At 36.3% G+C, this 19330-nt stretch overlaps 1 protein-coding gene across 1 annotated transcript in view; it reads left to right on the forward strand.

The window, feature by feature from the left end:
- Window positions 1-2106: 2106 nt before the first annotated feature.
- Window positions 2107-19330, forward strand: part of gpc3 (glypican 3) — a 442344-nt gene continuing 425120 nt past the window's right edge. The window contains exon 1 of the mRNA XM_039767661.1: window positions 2107-2246. Coding sequence (XP_039623595.1) covers window positions 2135-2246 — 112 coding nt within the window. The 5' untranslated portion in view covers window positions 2107-2134. The remainder of the gene's footprint in view (window positions 2247-19330) is intronic.

A 19330-nucleotide genomic window follows, 5' to 3' on the forward strand; every position in this document is an offset into this window, starting at 1 on the left:
ATGATACACATGTTTAGTTCCTAAATTAAACACTAATTTGTTTTTGCAATTCAGCACCTATTGAATGTCAGGAATGTTGAGGTGTATTCACTTAAAGTTCTCAGTCTGGTTATCCAGGGAGTGTGTGAAGATTACAAAAATTGCTATTAAGCGAGACAAGCAACACCACTTTCAGAGAATGTGTTAAAAACAATCAGTTTCAGCATTCAAATAAAACTGATAGCTCTTTTACTTAGCATAGTTTCCTCTTAATAATGCAACTGAGGTGCTTGTTCATGGTTTTAGAATATAATTAAGCGTGGCTTCTGTTTTTATTCTGATCCCATTCTTGTTACTTCTTGCCAACTTGCTATGGTGCTTTGATACCAGTGCCACTTTAAGTAAGCAAATTGTTGCTCATTAGAAACTTGCCGTGGAAGGGAGGAAAGGTATGAACTGTGTCAGACTCCATCGTCAGACAATCGGGCATTACTACCACAATTAGGGATACTTTCCTGCATCTAACCCACTGTCTCCTGTTGAAGGATGGGATGGTGAATGTCCCTGGAAGCAATAGATGTAAAGTATTGACAGGAGGCTTATCCTTTGGAGGGCAAAATTATGGGCACAGTGGGTTGGCTAACAGTACTCAATGCACCTATCTGCAAGTCTTCTGATTGTTCTAGCAGCATTGAAGAAACCAGGCATACAGTAAATGCAGAACATAGTTACACATGTACACCAGACCAATTTAGAGCTGCCAATCTACTATCATGTCTTTGGAGTATTAGAAAACAGTTAACATGCCTGGGACCATGCAATTTTAACTAAGTTGTTATCACTGCCAGAATTTTGAGTCCAGCTGTAGTGAACTGCTACAGGGCTGCCTATATTATAAATGCACCAACAGCTTATAATACATATACATCTGTCTGTGAATAATGTATAGCACTTTTGATGCCAATGCTAGCATTAAAGTATATTAAACATTTTATTACATTTAGTTATACGTGTTTTCTTCATAGGCATTAGTGATATAGTGGTTGACGGTACTGCTAAACATCATTAGTAAGCGTGTTAACATTCAGTCAGGTGCCACTATATGTGCAGATTTTGCATGTTTTTTGCGTGTCTGCGTGAAATTTCTTCCAGTGACTTCCAATATCGGTCTGATTGACAAGGTCAAATTATTGCGGTGTGTGTAAACGTGCACTTTAATGTTCTGGAGCTCCGTCCAGGGGTGATATCTTGGACCCAACGAACCTCAATTGGAAAAAAAAATGTTTTTTTTACGTGCATCGTATTTAGCTTCCTCGCCGGATCCAAGACTTTTAAGCTTTTTTCGGATCCATCTTTTATCTGGTTCAACATACGCGTATCGGATATAAAATGCGGAGGAACTTCAAAGATAAACATGAAAGCGACTGATGAGCGAACGCAGCAAGTTGCAATCACAGAGCAGGGGCAGAGAGAGGGGTGCGCGTTCCACGTATCAGCGTCGCGCAGCCCAGTCAGGCAGTCACTGCAAAACTAAAGCTCTGCTCTCAGATGGGCTGGCTGCAGTTCGTGGTGAGCAGCAAGGGGGATTACGCAGACCAGAAGAAAAAGAACTTCGTCACTACACGCTTCTACAAGCGTGCATATGCTTAGACGAAGATAGGAAAGGGGAAAACTAGGAATTTACCTCGCGTATTGAAGCTTTGCGTTTTATTTTAAAGCTTCTGCGGAAGAGAGCAATTTTGGACCAGGCTGCCTTCACAGTGAAAGAAGAACCCAGAAAGTTTTGTCGTGTTGTTTTTGGAACTTTAAGGAAATAAGTACCTGTTCCGTGGACAGACAGCACACCTGCGTGTTCACCGGAGAACCGCCGACTGTAAAAGCTGCCTGGGTCCGCTCAGACTGGGAACACACGGGGCGCGTGATGCTACGAGCGCCGGCTCCTGGCGCGCTGCTCCCCGTCCTCGCGATGATGCTTTGCCTAGTGCAGCCTCACGGACAGGTGCTCGACTGCCGAGAAGTACGTCAGTCATTTCAGTTGCTGCATCCCGGGGCGAAGGGGGCCCCAGAGAGTCCCGTGACAGGTACATACCTTTGTATGTGGAGACCAGGACGTTTGGGTGTGGGACGAGGGTGGAGGCGGGCATCTTTTTGGGTGATGCATCTTTCCGTTGTGGGACTTGGCATAAGCGGGGACTGGAGAAGTTCATGTGAACTGCTGTCTGAACTGTTTTTAAGGTGTTACATGACGAACAAAGACGCTTATAAACGTGAGTTTTCTGCATTCATGTACAGCTTGTTAGTGAACTCGAAGAGTATTGTCTGTTTGCGTTATGAATTATTGCACGTCGGACATTAGCGCAACTATTAATACAAGCCACTATTTACACCATGAACTATCCTCAAGATAAATGGGATCCCTGAGAAAGTCTCTTAATCTGCCAGTCCTCCAGGTGTACCACCATGGAATAAAATGTTTTATTGCATATAAGAAAATGTGGATAAATAGAAATTTACGATACAGTCTAAATTAAATTAAAATATAAACTTATAAAATCGTGTATTTAATCGTTCGCGGATGGCACTTTTCGTCGTAATCATCAGTAAAGTCGAAAAGCAGAATAATATGACGTAACCATTGTTTAAATATGGACCATCCACTTTTTGAGCTTGATTTTTACAGTACACCTTAAGAGGGGTCTATTCCGGCAGCAACAGCACATACATTACACAATATAGCAATTCAGAATAACCACTTAGCGCCCCCCCCCACCCCCAAAAAAAAAATGTCACGTGCAGACACAAATCATTGACATCTAATTGTAGTCAACTCATCGCTGTAGTGTGGTGGTGGCCAAATCCTGAACCGTTGAACTACAAAGATGTGGTTCAGTTCTTGCGTCCAAGTCTGTGTCACCCAGTGCAAGTTACTTAAACTGCGTGCTCTTCTGTCCCGAAAAATGTATGTGAGCAGTTGCTCCATACCCTGATCTTGTAAGTCGCACTGGATAAAGGAAAGAGTCAAAAAGTAATACTTAAGTCAGACCAGATTAACAGTGCTTTCCATTCTTTTGGTATCTTGCATATTTAGAAAAATGACATATGTTTTTTCTTCACTTGTATTTCATCTTCTAGCTTTGAAACATTTACATAAAACTTATCAATTTATCGTGTTCAGTTCCTTTCTACGCCGATCTATAGTTCTTGGTATTTGCCTTGTGAAATTGGATGTCAGCCGGGGTACCTTTATTGTGCTTGTGTTTGCTGCGTTACTGCTCAGTTTTTGTGTTCGCAAACTTATTAGTCCAGTAAAGCACCTTCTGATGGTCCATCCTGTTAATGGCATTTATTATAAATTGGGGAACAACACTTGTCGCTTGCAGATACTGGACAGATATTAGCTATTGTCCCTCTTGATTTCCACATGTATCCTTTGAGATTTAGTTTTTGTTACAGTGCATTCTGCTTTATCTCATTGTTTTACATCTGCAGTTAGTTACACACATTTGTATATTATCAGATTTCATGATTGTGCATTTCAAAGTAGTTGAATGTAAATGTTTAAATCCTGTATTGTTTTATAGTAAACCACACAGTTTGTTTTTGTCTGACACAGAAGAGTACATGTGGGTAGCCTTGCATGATTTTACACCTTCACAATTATCATTCCTACATGCTGATTTAGTTGAAACCAAGGTAAGAGGAATACAGTTAGATGTGAATGCATATAAAAATAGCAAAAATGGAAAAGAAAAATATACCTTATGCTGTAAAAGTACAGTACACTAGTAAGTGTCAGTAATATAAAATTATTTCTGTAATGATACAGTTATGAAAACTGGCACTCAGATAACCATTTGCTGGCGTTTATACAAAAATAATGTAATGTTAAGTAGTAGACTGTTGTTATATAGTAGATTTAATATTAATCTAGAAATCCAGAAACGTATGCATGAAATTGTGTGGATATTTGCAGAGTTCTGAAGAAACATTGATCAACAAGCAAAATTTCTGTCATTGTAATCTCAAACACAATTCGTTATTCTACAGTCAGAAATCTTATAAAGCTTAGTGAATGGATGCAGTGTACCAACAACTAAATTACTTTAACTCTTTGCCTAGATTGGTTGTGAATGATAAGGAGGTTTCCTTTAGTTTATTTATTGCAGGTTCTGAAGTTGTGGAACACGTGTACCATCGTGTACTGTATCCCACTGTTTGTGATTTTATTTTTAATGACCAGAAGTCTTCAATGAATTTAAATTTGTATTACTTCTTCCTCTCACTCCTGCATGGGCTTCAGATGACTAAATTGGATTCTTTCCAAATTTTCACTTGTGTTAGACAAGATCAACAGCTTAGACACAATCCAGACTAGTTGTACCTGGGCCTTGATTTATGAATCCTTTTATTTAAATTTTATATACTGAACTAGTTTCTAACTCTTATGTTTTTGTATGCTTTTCTTTAAACCTCATGCACATATCTTAATTGCAAGACTTCAATACAAGGGTTTTTTCTGTCTTCATGGTCAAATTAGGCTTACTAGACATAAGTACATGCAAGTCTTTGCGCTGCAACTTTTGTTCTTGCTGCTGCACAAAAGAAAGACTGCCGGAACTAAGCAGCCAAATCTTCTGGTGGTTAACAGAGGCTTCTTTAGCACGGAAGTAGAGATGGCAGCTTATAATGACAATGGCCCATGTTAGCATCCCACTTCTGATGTCTCGGGGAAGATGACTTGATAAAAAATTGGAGCGTCATCCTTAGCATTTCCTTGCTGGTGACAACTGGGCGTTTGTGTGGAATTGTTCAGGGAGGGGGTGAATGTAACTGGTGGCATGCATGCATGCAGGCTGAGGGCAGCTTCCTTCTGCTTAAGATAAGCACTGTCACAGTTAAATGGCTAAACTGCTGATAGCTAATAGAGATTTTCTTTAGCGAATAGGTAGATGGCAGCTTGTAATTCCAACCACCCCTGTTCACATTTCACCATTGACTGTTTTTTCACCTAATTTGTCTCAAGTTCAACATCTAGATCTCATCTTTTCAAATTAAAAACAGTCTAAAATGTTCTCTAATAAATATCTTAATAAATTATTTTTGCAATAGGAAGATACTTAAGAAGAATACAAAGAGTACTCTTAGAAAATGTGAATCTGCAATAACCAGAATAGTGTCATGGCCTATAAAAAAAAGGGAGGTCTAAAATGAAATATTATAGTAATCTTTTCCCATAGGCAGTTCAGAGGTAGCCGAGGTTGCCAACGTGTAAACCAGATTGTCAACCAGTAGGTAATGTATTCCTGCAGATACAGTACCACAGAAAGTGATGTCGTCTACATCTTGTATAAGGGATGGTCACCAAAAGAAGGATCTAAATAGCAATATACAAATCATGAGGGGGCACAGATCTTTTCTATTATTTGTAGGAAAACGTCACACTCAGTCAAGAGTATTAGGATTAGAATTACTGGAAGACATGATCAAATCAATTGTGTTTATTGGTTCCTCAATTCTAATAAAGGTACAAATCTTTTATGGGTAATAATTGGCTTTGAGTCTGACTAGAGTTCTTCTACAGTACTTTATGTTGCAGGGAAACAGCATCTGTCTGTATATACAATTTTACTTCTGGCTCTATTGAAATTGCACAATCGGTAGGATTACAAATAATGCCCACTAGCATATTTAGCCTTTTAACATTTTTCTGTCCTGGAATGTTACACATTTTTGTAATTGGTGGAGACATTAAACAGATATTCAGCACCTTCCAATGAGTGTCTAAGTTCCTCAAAGCTAATTTGATTGCCAATAATTCACTATTTCCAACATCATAATTTTGTTGTTCTGGATTAGTCTATGAGAAAAAATGGTGTGATGATGTAATTTCAGTCTATTAGAAAATCATTGAGGTATTGTATTAATTTATAATTGCAAAGGTTAACTGATATTCATGTGCCTTAAAAGTGAGGTATTTGTAAAGGCTTCTTTAAGATTCTGAAATGCTTTCTGTCCATATATTTTTCATTAACATTTATGTTAGGGTTTATGTGTGAGGGCAGTAATGGGACCAATTATGAAGCTAAATATTTTTTTTAAATCTTCTAAAATAAGTTGAAAAGCCTGTAAATCTTTGTACTCGTTTTATGGGATTTTGTTCTTTCCAGTAAAAAAATATGTGTCATAGAACATAACATCAAAAAACTAAATGATGAAATTCACAATTTACAAGTTTTGCAAAGCTTATAATTTTGAAAGTACTTCCTTCACATGCTGAACATTATAATCAAAATCTATAGGAAAAAAACAAGATGTCATCTATGTTAAGCAATACATACATTCCTAAAATATCTCTTAAAATCATCATTAACAAAAGATTGGAACATCACTTGGACATTAGCCAAATCATAGGGCATTGGTAAATATTTCTAATGCTATGAAGTGGTTTCAAGTACATCACCCCCATTAGCTTTAATTAGGTTATAAGTATTCCTCAAATCCAATCTATTGAAGACTACATAGCTTGTTATTTGATTGATCAAAGGAGACGATTACTGGAAAGAGACAGTTGTTGTTTTAAAAGTGATTTAATTTAAAACCTAATGATCAATGCAGGGAAGGAGTACTATTCTTCTTTTCCACAAAAAAAAAAGAATCTGGCTCCAGCAGGACTATCTGATGATCTGATAAAACCATTTGCAAGGTTAACCCTCTAAACCCATTTTTCAAAGGGGTTGTTTTTCTCAACCACAGGAATCCTGAGATCATTCATGGCTTAGAACCTAATTTTATTGTTTTCTCGTACAAACAAACAGTGTTTAATATTACCTCTAGAGTAATAAATTCAATACATTCTTCCGGTGTCCACTATCTATTGAACTAAATCTCAATTTAGTTTTGTAGGAATTCTCTGGTAATTGATTTGCTGTAGGAAAAATGAACTAAAAAAATTCTTTGCGATCTAGAGTCTATTACACTTGTTGTTCTATGAATATTATTTATTGTAATCACCACCAATAAAGCACTTTTAATTTGTAAACAATGGGAAAGCCTCGTCCATATCACCCCTGCCTGTGCAGTAGTACACTGCTTTTCCTGTAAATTGAGAAATGCCTTGAATTGCCAAAATAATGTAGAGCCATATGAATTCCATTTTAGTTTCTTTCCCGAAATCCATTTTTATTTTTCTCTTTTTACCCCCGATTCATAACTTAACATTAGAGCATACTTGCAAGGCTAAACAAATCTGAACATTTTGGGTCAGTTGCAATGTACTTAAGATAGCCCTGAAGATCATTTACTTTTAGTATCATATTACGTAGTACTGTAGGGTCATGATCCACTGCTAATATGTTATTAAGAGCTGTCTTAGTGATCAGAGGAACAAGATCAATCTCAAGTTTAACAGAACTGCAGCTAGTGTTGTTTTGACATTTTGTTTCTGCTCTGTTTTATCATCTGGCTGTCTGATTTCCGTTAATTGATGTGTGCAAGCAATTAATGTTTCTTGTTTTCTCATTTAATGATGTGCTGCTGCACATTCCTCTTGGTTTAAAGGTACAAAGCACAAGAAAAAAGTACATCCTCATGTAAATTTGATGAATTATTGAAATGATTAAGCTGCATTAATCAAAATTGGTGTCACTTTTGTTATTGCAAACGTTATTCACTTCCAGAAGTCCTTATATGGAAAGTAGTGATGAGAAGTACATGTTAGTAAAATCATATCTGAAGTGTAATTGTCTCTGTGTAACTGATTTCCCAATTACGTAGATAATACAGAAAATTTGATACTTGTCATTCATTATGCGCCCTGCTTTTTCTAATAACTGAATTAAACCAAAAGTCACCAAAATGTATAAAATACCTAGTCAAAGGTTGTGTAAGGTATGTTTCATCTCAGTGATAACTTCATAGTAGAACACTGTATAGCTCTATATAATACTTATTGCAAATGATTTCCTATCAGATCTGGAGGATATATGCAAATATACCTTTGCAACACTTCAAAGGCGTTGAAGAATCTGGAAGCATCGTTCACTGCACCCTTTCTTAATTAGCGACACAAGCTCTGTTTCTTTTTAATGAAAAGTAATTGTTAAATGCATGCTGATCTACTTTAAATGTATCTTGATCCTTATTTTTCTATTTCTTGTATTATGCAATATAAATATGTACATAAAAATCTTGTTTTTTTTCTATGGCTTTGAGGTAAATACAGTATATTTGATTCAGTGTCATGCAATATTTCAGTCCAAAATAAATACACTGTAAAATGTGGTTTCTATATTTTTTTAAATGGCATACAAGTGCTTTTTAATATTTGTAGCAGTCATGTTCCTTCTAAACCACACACATGAGCCATCATTCATACATTTTAAAAGCATCACTCACAGATTTTATATGGTCATTCACAAAAAGACTTGAATTTCAAACAAAATTAAACTATAAAAATGAAACACCAATTACTTGAATTGAATCAATTATTGACCTAATTTAAATGAGTTTCAAATAAAATTGCACTATATGAAACGACCTATGTTGTTGTTTCTTTGACACGTCAACCATGCCTAAGTTTAAGGATGAAGAGAGTTCGAGTAATACATTGAAGAAACGGTGTTTTGGGTTTAAGACAGACTGGCTAATGGAATGTTTTGTTAAAACAGACTTACCACGTACCAATGGACAGTACATGCTCCAGGGACACATTTTTAAATATTCTGAGATGGATGGTGTAATTTTCAATCTTTGCTTGTAGGCAAATCTTTTAACAAAGGTACCTCAGGAACAGCATGGGGCTATTTCAAAGTGGACCATCTCAAATGACATATGAGCCATAAAACTTATTTTATCACAAAACTTAAGCAATCAATTGAAAGTTTTGTTGGAAAAAAATTAACAGAATCTAAACAAGAATATGAAGACTGAAAAGAACTTATATGGTGAAAACAAACAACACCTGATGAGGTAAAGGTTTTAATAGGTAACATTATGATGTCAGGGAAAATAAATTATTCTATGCTGGCAGTCCAGAACATTCATGATTAGGGCCTGTTTGAGGGTACATGGTGCCGCTAGGCAGTGCTGGGTGCAAGTATCCACAATTCGGAAATGACATAGAAAAGAGAGTTCCCCCAAGAAGTTCCCAACTGTGAGTTAAATCAATGAGTGTGATCGGTGTGCTCGCAACCACAAATCTCCCTTGGAGATTTTGGCTTGTATGGGTTTTGGCGCTCTTAAAGTCATATCACCCATAGGCCTGTGCCTAGAGTTGGCCTTAATCACGATCATGTTGCTAAATACATGAAAATACTGGATATTTAGCAAATCAAGAATTATCCCCTTGGGTTCATCAAGTGCATGAATTCAGCAAACAAAACCAACATATTAAAATGAACTTACAAACTCTGCATCAAACACTTTGATAATATTTAAATAAAAATGGACAGTTTCATAATTTTCTCTAGTGTAATACTGGATTCAGAACAAACAGCAACAAAATCTTCCACAAACTCATGTATGAAATCACACGCTGTTAGTGCACTTGTGATTGTGTTTTGACAAACTGCAAAATTTGCTTGACCTTGCATCCATTCTTTGTTTCTGAGATGTGCCTAAGACTTAAGATGGTCATTGCATGTGTACTTGTGTGTCCAGTCAATGGTGTGTTGGCAGGCTTTGCAGAATAACCTAGTCCTCACCGGGATACAGCTCAGCCCTATCTTTGACTGTACTGTCAGTGCTGAATTTAACTTTTTTTTTTTTTTTTGATGACTTAGATGTTTCAGTTGTCACAAGGTTCAATATGTTGTTACCTTTAAGGTGGAATTAAAAAAAAAAAAAAAATTACTGTGACTTACAAACTGTGATTTGATCCACTTAACTATGAAAACTGCACTACTTTCTTATGCAATGTGAATTTAGCCACATCTTTTTTTTTTTTAGAGGAGTAACAAATGGTTTGAAGGTTTAATATAATTAAACAAGTGAAAACTATTTTTAGATGGAAATTCTGCTTAATTTTCTCTATAATTGTGTGAAAGCAGAATCCATAGGGCCCTAATAAAGGCACTATCCCTCAGAAATGCACTGAGTTATTTCTTTTAAACTTGATATTTTGTTAGACTTTAAATCATTAATGTCTCATATTTTGGGGCCTACAAGAATCATTTTTATCCTTCTAGTTAACTTGACTATTTCTGCTTCCTTTAATAGAGAGGTGTAATTGTGTTTCAAGTTTTCTAAATCTGACCAGATCATCTCGGGGTCTTTCATTATAAGAGGTCCAAGCTTTTATTTTAACCAAGGTGTTTCTGGGTTAGTGCTACAAGAAAGAAAAAAATACTTTTTACCACAAGATAATGGCAAAAATTTTGGCTTAAATAAAAGAGAGGTGCTGGTTTTATCAACAGTCAAAAATATTGGCAAGCAATGCCAAAATGTGCGGTGAATGTCAGACTCCAAACAACAGGAGCAAAGTTGTTAACTGCATGTTAACTGTAACTAAGTATTCCTTTGCCTAATTAAACAGTTCACAAATCTTCAGCAGAGGGCTTAGTGTTTAATCTGCTGGCTGCACGCCACTATCTTCTATAACATGGCTGTCATGATGTAATAGGTCATATGACCCATGTTTCGCATGCCTAACAAGGGCCATAGCAACTGTAAACAAAATAGGGGCTTCTATGAGGAATATACACAAAATGATGTGAGGTGTGAAAAATATCAAAACAAAATTCAAACAAAATTTTATGCAACATTATGAAAAGTAAATGTACACCTTTGCAAAATGAATTATAATAGCTACAGCATGCACCTTATGTTTAAAGGTAAGCATTCAAGAAAAATATGCAATACGCTGCTTTAACATATTTGGTTATTTGGGGATTACATTGAATATAGGGCAATACAGTGGAGCCTCGGTTCACAAATGTCTTGGAACACGTACAAATAGGTTTAAGGCCAAAAAGTTCGCCAAACTTTTGCACCTGTTCACGACCACAGACCTGGTATGCAAATAAGCCTGTTTCCCTTTGGGTTTGTGCGTGCCGATGATTTCCGCACGTGTTCAGTCTCTCCCTGTGCAGTGAGAGAGAGACACACACGTGTGCACGGAAGAGAGACACACACACACACATACATGCGTGCGTGTGAGAGAGACGGATGGATGGACTGCTGGACGCATAAGACCGAGAAGGCAGTTAAAGAATGCACCAGGCTTGTTTTTAAAGAGACAGATCCGAGAATTGTTTTAACCTCGTTGTATTTAATGAAGACTTTTTTCTATTGGATTTTAACCTCCACTTCAATTCTGTTTACAGTGATCTGTTCTTAGCGTGCATTGTTGCAATGTTACTTTTCTTGGTGGTTTATTAAATCACGGATTTTTCAAATGTTCATTTTTTTTCCCTGTGCTTAAAACTCATTAAAAAAAGTGTTTTTAGCGAGCGGTTCGTAGCACTATAGTGCGAATTCTTGCAGTGTTAGTTTTCTCTGTTGTTCAAGGTTTTCTCAGTGCTGTTCAATGTTTTTACATTTAGTTTACTATTACGCTGTGCATTCTATGGTACATGTATAATTAACTATATTTGTGCTTAAAAAAAAAAAAAATATTTACATACAGTTCGTACGGTCTGGAGCGGATTAATTGTATTTACATATAATCCTATGGGGGAAATTACTTCGGTTCACGACCAAATCAGTTTATGACCAGAGTTTTGGAACAAATTATGGTTGTGAATCAAGGTTCCACTGTATATTTTTTGCAGTAACATTTATTTTTGCTTTGCGTAGCATATTAGTTTTTGTATGTCCTCAGATTTCATATGTTCACCATGATGCAGTGGTTAGTGCTGGTCATCTACAGAATCAGAGACTTGGCTTTATTTTCCAGCCAAATACTTATTGAGTTTGTAATTGGTGACTTTATATTGATGCAATGAGAGGACATCCATATGAGTGCTGTACAATAGAAAGGCAGTCCATCTAAGATTGGTTCTTGCCTTACACCTGTTGATACTGGGGAAATGCCACACTTCTTATGGTCCTGTATCGAAGAAAGCAAATTCACACAATGAATCAATAAATAAATAACAAAAATATATGTATTACAATATATTTTAAAATGCATTTTCATAAAAAGCATATTTCATAATTGTATCCTTTTTATAATGTAATACGTTACCTTTAGCAATGCTCAGAATTTATCCAGCTTTTAAACAAAAATACAAATGTAATTATAAATTTTGATGCAAGTCTTACTGCAGGGAGTGCAGTATATGGTAACTTCAGAGATAAATGTATATACGATAAAAGTAAAGTAAACATAAGTCAAAATGTGAAAAAAAACCCATGAACATAATTTTATACCATAAACTGTAATACATTTTTGAAATAACTGGAGTTGTATTTGAGTTTAGAGAAACATTTTCAAAATAATTAAACATACATCTAATTAGTCCAGTTCAGTATTGTGTGGAGCCACAGCTTATCCAGACAGCATTAGACATAAAGCAAAACCCATCCCCATACAGGCTGCCAGTCCATCGTATGTTGTAGTTGTGCACACTGATACTCTCGATGGGCCAATTTAAAATAGCTAATTAATATACCACACACATTTTTAAAGATGCGGGAGGAAAACCTACTCCGACACAGAGGAGACATATAAACTCCTCGTGGACAACAACTGGGCATGGTGTACAAACCCAGGCCCAAAATGAATAATTTGATTTATAAATGTTTCTCATCAGAGATTTTTGAAATAAGTATATAACAATAAGGAACAAATCAAAACAAAACTTTTATACTAGTCTTTTTTTAGATACTGTAACTTTTATCATGTGAACTAGGTCTTCTCTTACTTTAGTTTCCAGTTTTTATAATTGCTTAATTCAGCAAGACATGTATCATCAATCTTAAAATGATAATTGTTTGTGTGTCCATCCAGTCGATATGTCTTTGCCAGTCCAAAAGAGCACACATCACAAACATTAAAAAAAAATTTTATGAATCCCATATGAAATGGCATATAATGGAGTCATATACAATGCATGGTGCACTGCTCTTGTTAACACTGATGTCTGTGTTGACTACTCAGGTTTCAACCTGTCTTAGATGAATAGCACTGCAAGTTCTGAGATAAATGGTTCTGGTGTCTATGTGTGTAAACTATATACTACCAAATATATACAAGCATCGTTCAGATTGGTGTTTTCGTATTGAGTGTAGAGGGCACCTTCTGTACTAGGGCTGAGCAGTACATTCTTATTTGTGATTTATTTAATATTTACCTGTTCAAGATACTGTAAATGTCATAATTGTTCATCTGCAGTGTTTAGAAAAAGAGAAAGTGCTGCCAAATAAATAACTGTCAATCACCAAGCTTTGCCTCTGTGGTGAAAGGAGAAATTTGTTGGTCTATGGCATGATACCTTAACAGAAAATTGGTAATCCAACATGTAATTCACCAGGCCAACTCAAATGCCTTTGCCTTCTTCAGGCCGCCTCCTTGCCTCCTCCAAGACCTTGTCCTTCCTTCTTTCCCGACTCTAGGCCTTGTATGGAGGGAGGCGGTCCCTTTTATAATCACCCGGATGTGCTCCAGGTGCATTCTGACAATCTTCCGCCAGCACTCCCCAGTATGGCGGAAGTGCTGGCTGTGCACCCAGAAGCACTTCGGGTGTTCCTGATCCTCTTCCCCCCAGCACTTCCAGGTGTGGCGGAAGTGCTGAGGTCCAGGGCTCCCAAGGCAGTGGGGCACCCCCTGGTGATGATCACGGGCCCCTACAGGGTTGAGCTTCAAAGCTCTGCACCTGTGGTCCCCATAGCCACCAGGGCGGTCGCCCCCACGTGGTCTGGGGGAGGTGTAAGCCCTCCTCCGGGGTGTCTTCGGTCGTCCCCCCCAGCCACCTGTGACAACAGTAATGAAGAAGGTGGTTAGTAGCAGTGTACATTAGTAGAAGTAGAAGTAGAAAAATGTTCTTCAAATTACTATATACTGTTAGTACTGTCAGGTAATTTTAAATGTATACTGACGTGTCAATAGTGATTTGAACTCTGAATAACTGCTGTTACATTTCTAGCCATGTTGTGTTTAAACTTTCACATATATCTTTGTCTGTCTTCCTGCTTATGAATAGTACATTGTAACTTGTGTCTTTAAAATTGCCTCATCATTTACACAGCCAAACTCTTAAGGTTTAACATTTGTTAATGCATATCCTAATAAATACAATTTTCTTCATCCTTCTGTTCATTCATTTTTTGCATCTATCCATTTTTTTTAACCTCTAATGTAATTTTAGGGTTGCTGACTTCCAAAGCCTTCAAAGTAGACACCAGTCCATCACAGAACTCACTTCACTCACTCACATCACACTTCACTCACAAGAGACAGTTAAGTTTCCTGTCAGCCTAACCTTCTCAATTTTGGAATGTACTGGAAAAAAAATTAAGAAAGACACAAACAGACATGAGGAGACTGAACACCACACAGACAGTGAGTGGAACACATTCTTATTCTTAACCTGCTGATTCAAATGCAGGGCTGTAGGGTGGTAAGTGCAAAGTGAAAGCCAGCTGTGGATGGGAAATCCAGTTCTTGATGTGACACCCGCACTTATTCACATAAGGCTGATTACTCTAACATGCCCATATTCTGGATACAGGAGAAAGTAGGGTGAAATGACACCTTTTATTGGCTAACTAAATAGATTACAAATGCAAGCTTTCGAGGCAGCTAAGGCCCCTTCATCAGGCACATTCTGGATGGAAGAGAAATATGTATGGCCCAGAGAAAAATTATACAGAGTCCTAAAGACAAGAATTGAGCTGAGATTGAAACCCAGGTCCCTAGAGTAGTGAGGACACAGCACTCACTAACCACATCAATTTCATCTACACCTTTAATTTATATGCATGAATGTAGGATGCACACTGTAAATTGTTTAGTATAGTCCAGCACCCATTGATAAGTGTGTTATTTGAAATTGTTTTGTTCAAAGTAATAATAAAACTGTTTTTGCAGATGAGAAATAATTACAATTACAATAATGTATTCAAAATTTATTCTGACTGCATTTTTGTACTTTTCTCTGCTGAATTGTGTCTGCGCGGTAGGTGTATTCCAGTTGCAAGGTCAAATGATTGTGTTAATGCTGTTTTGGGGTTTGTTTTCTGTTTTACATGTTAATGCAGCATTTGTCATTTGGCAGTATTTTGTCAGTCCTATATATTTTTTGTCTTCGAAAGCATTTTTTTGGTTTAGCTAAGGGAACAGCCTTTTGTAGTCTTCTGCGAGGATAGCTTTTATTGCTTTGGTTGTTACATTGAATGTTAAGATATGTACATGATTCTGCTATGATAGGATCTGGCTCTGACACTGATTGAGATAATCTGCGTAGCAAACAGATAATTGGATAAAAGAACCGAGCAAATATACATGTGAAGCCATAGTGCTTTTTGTTGTAAAGAATAAAATTAACCCACTTAAGTATTCTTTCTTATACCATTTGCTAAAATGTGAAGTCACTGTTCCTAGAGTTATATAAAGCTGAAAGTCTAGGAGTGATAGATATTAGTAGTCATATTAATAGAAACAATAATCGTCTTAGTCTAAATTTTGGTCACATATGACAAGGTTAGCAGTTTAATAGTGAGGAATGACTGCTAAAGTGTGAAGTATACAATACTGAGGACTAAACCAAAGCCACTGATGTATATATTTGAATGGAAGGGGAGAGCAAACTTGGGTGTCTTGAAGATGTGGCTGTTAAGGGTTGCATGCAGATATCGATTGCTCTTGTGAACTTTTTAAAACGGGTAGTGGCTTTTTTTCAATATCAGCTAAGTGGTGAGCCACTGAGAAAAGGCAAACAAAGTTACTGGTTGGACACAAAGTGTAAAATATAAGTTGCAATGGATGTTTTGGTTTTTATTATAGATAGAAGAGTCCTAAATTATGTCATTTTTTTGTTATTAATAGTCAGAATTCTTTGGAAACTAGTTTTTATTGGTTTTGATTTAATGGTGCATAAGTTAACACTGCTGCATTATTGGTATACAGTCTTGAATTCATTATACAATATATTTGGACTTTGTATATTCTTCCTGTGTTTGTATGGGTTTTTCTCCAATATTAACAAAAACTATTTATTTCTTGTATAACCCAAAATCACACAAGGGATGTCTTAATGGTCTTTAATGGGTCCTGTTTTTTGACAGTCCTCCAACCTTGACTCCCTAAGAAGACAAGAAAAAAAAACATGTAGGAAAAAAATGGAAGTTATATCCAATATTCCAAAGATGTTTAAATGGAGATTCTAAATTGGCCTGGTATGAGTGAGTTTGGGAGTGGCCAGTGATAGACTGGTGCCTTCTCCAGATTCAGTTAATGCTTCATCCCTGGTACTACAGACAATAGGCTCCAGCTTTTAGCAACCCTGGAACAGATTAGCCTGGTTCAATAATGTATAGGTGGATGGCTTCTTACTTCTGAGGTACTGGACATATTTCAGGGTCATCTTCATATTTCTCGGACCTGTCCTACATTCTGCAACAATATACTGTTGTGCCTGTGGGTTTTTTTTTAATTTTTTTAATGCAAATGCTATGATCTAGGAAGTATTCAATGTAATTCTAACTGGAACATCTGCCTATTGTGTCATACCTGTCAGACTGTGATAATTAGACCTTAAAGCAGTCTTTGCTTGGTGGAGAGGTTAGATCTGTTTTCTGTGAACTTTCCAGTATTCAGCGCTCCTGTGCCTCTAACTCTGCTCATTTGTCTCTTTAATCCTTATCTGACTGTTTGTCTCTAGCTTCTCATTTGTAAAACTAAATGAAGCAAGGTTAAGTTAACAAATGCTTTAGCTCTTGCTTTCATCCACAAGGGACTCCTAATTAAAACATGTGTCACTCTTCTTTTCTTTTTTGTTAGATGAGTTTGACTTACATAAGTTATATACTGTACAAAGGTAATCCAGCCCCATTCCTCCCGTCTTTAACTAATATATATGGTAATATATTTTGGCATAAAACATATTTTAATAAAATTATACCTTTTCTCCGTAATCTAGCACCAGTATATCCCTGTATCTTATTATTTCTGTCTTCTTCCTTGTTTTTTGTTATTTTTACAGTTCTGTTATCTTTTTTTTTCCTTATTATCTTCTGTTTTCTGTCACTTGTCTCTTCCCCAACCCCCCAACCAAACAGTGTAATGTGCAGTCTAGGCTTTCTCTTGTCTCTTCATTTCCTATATTGACTTGACAAGATTATTCAGGCTTTGCAAAAGCAATTATGTTTAACGCAAGTCAACAGGAACACAACACAAATAACACATTCAGAGAAAAATATCTTTTCTTAGAGGAAGAAATGCTTTTCTTTAAAAATTTAATCCACGCAATTTACTGAGTAGTGCAAGGAAAAAGGGACACTAGAAATCTTCAGCTGTACTTGGTTCAAACCTTTCTTTAAGATAAACATTTTTGCACATGACAATTAAACTTACATTTTTTAATCCCATACATATGTTATATCTTTAAAACTAATTTTATAATTTAATTTTGTTTCACACAGTTGTTTTCCTTATTTGTTTGCTTATGGTTACCCTCTCAATACTAACATCTCTTCATCCCAAAACAGACAAAAATATATCCTTTTTCTGTAAAGCTATTATGTAAAGACAAATCAGAAAGTCTGGCTGGTATTATAGAAGTCTTTATACTGTGTAAAAATGGTGGCCCACACCACTTTTACATAGTCTCCTTTGCTTTTCTCCTGTCATTCTCAAACAGGTAGGGATCTTTCATATCTGCCTGTCACTCCTCACTAATTTCTTATTGCCTGGAGTAACCATCTTTTATTTTGTTCTGGGTCTGTAAATTCAGCTAATTTATGTCAATCTGAAATTCTAAATGCTTACATAGTAATGGAGCACCTACTCTTTTGTGCTACTTAACTAAGGTTGATACTAAAGGATTATAGTTTTCCCAATTTTATTATTGAAAACTCCATCACATCCGTTGGACATAAGATCCTTTATAACAGTGATGTTTGTTGACACACAAATCTGTTACATTTTCTGAATGCTTTTAGCTGTATTTCTTCATCCTTTAATCATGTTTTTTCACCAGTCTTTGTTCTGTTGTTTATCTCCTATTTCATTTACTCTATTTATTGTCTTCATTTATATTCTTAATTCTTTTAGGTCCTGAGTTTGTCCTCCCTGTTCATTTCGGCTCTATGTACAAATTTACTTTGAGAGATTTATTTGATGCCCCTACAATTTGTACCTGACTCACATTAAACAGCAAGTATGCAACTCAGCTGGACTGAAGTGAAGTGAGAAGCCTGCATTACAGTCCCAAATTCCAGCATACAACATAGGTCAAATACAGTAAGAACAACCTACAATTTAAAATGTGTTCACGTTACTTTTCATGATAAGTTTATAATACATGACACATAATTCACAACTAAAACCCAATTATCATTATTCCTGTCACTTGTTATACTTGAAGCGAATAAACCACAACTGCAGTTAAATTAAGCTTATGTTTCAGGAAAAGATGGTTATTTAAGCAATTCGTTGTACTTAGCTTCTTTACAGTCGGCTGGAGTTAAGACGTTAAGGTCACGTTCGACTTTATCAGTCTTTTACTTCTTGCCTCTATGCTAATATGCAGAGGTTAATATTGTTCTAAGTCCCTATTGCTTATTCTGGTTATCCTTACACTAATAGACAATAAATACGTTCAGCTATGTGTAAGTTATAGTATTGATTGTTATTCCGAGTTCAGGTTTGGGCTCATTTGGTTGGTGTGCATTAAAGATTTAATGAGTTTTTTTTTGTACAGAACCCTTATGTTTCACACCATACTCTCTGCCTTTTCTCTTGCATATTCAGTGATATTTACTGTATAAATATACATATCTAAACCTTTATCAAAAGCATCTTGGAAATCATATCTGAATATGTTGCTACCTTAGAACCTTTACACTCTAGTTAAATTACTGAAGTGTATATATCCTGCCTGGGTTGTCTCCAATGTGAAATATGTACTGTATGTTCTGTCTGTGCTTGCTTATGTTTATTCTGTATCTCAGATTTGCCTTCAAAATGCAAGAAGATGACATTTGGCCTTGTGTCTTTTCTAAACTGCCCAGGGTGACCACCTGTTATCAGGCTCAGCTTATCATACACATGTTGTTAATTGGCAGCAGCTTGCTCTCACATCATTGCAGGTCCCCTAAAAAAGTACATGAGAGCCAACAGGCATTTTGTTTTTGAGCCTTTTCACATAAAAATAGTCTGAAAGGAAAAAGACACAAGATTGAAAAATTAAAT

This window comes from Polypterus senegalus, chromosome 10, assembly GCF_016835505.1.
Source record: "Polypterus senegalus isolate Bchr_013 chromosome 10, ASM1683550v1, whole genome shotgun sequence".
Taxonomy (NCBI): Eukaryota; Metazoa; Chordata; class Cladistia; order Polypteriformes; family Polypteridae; genus Polypterus; species Polypterus senegalus.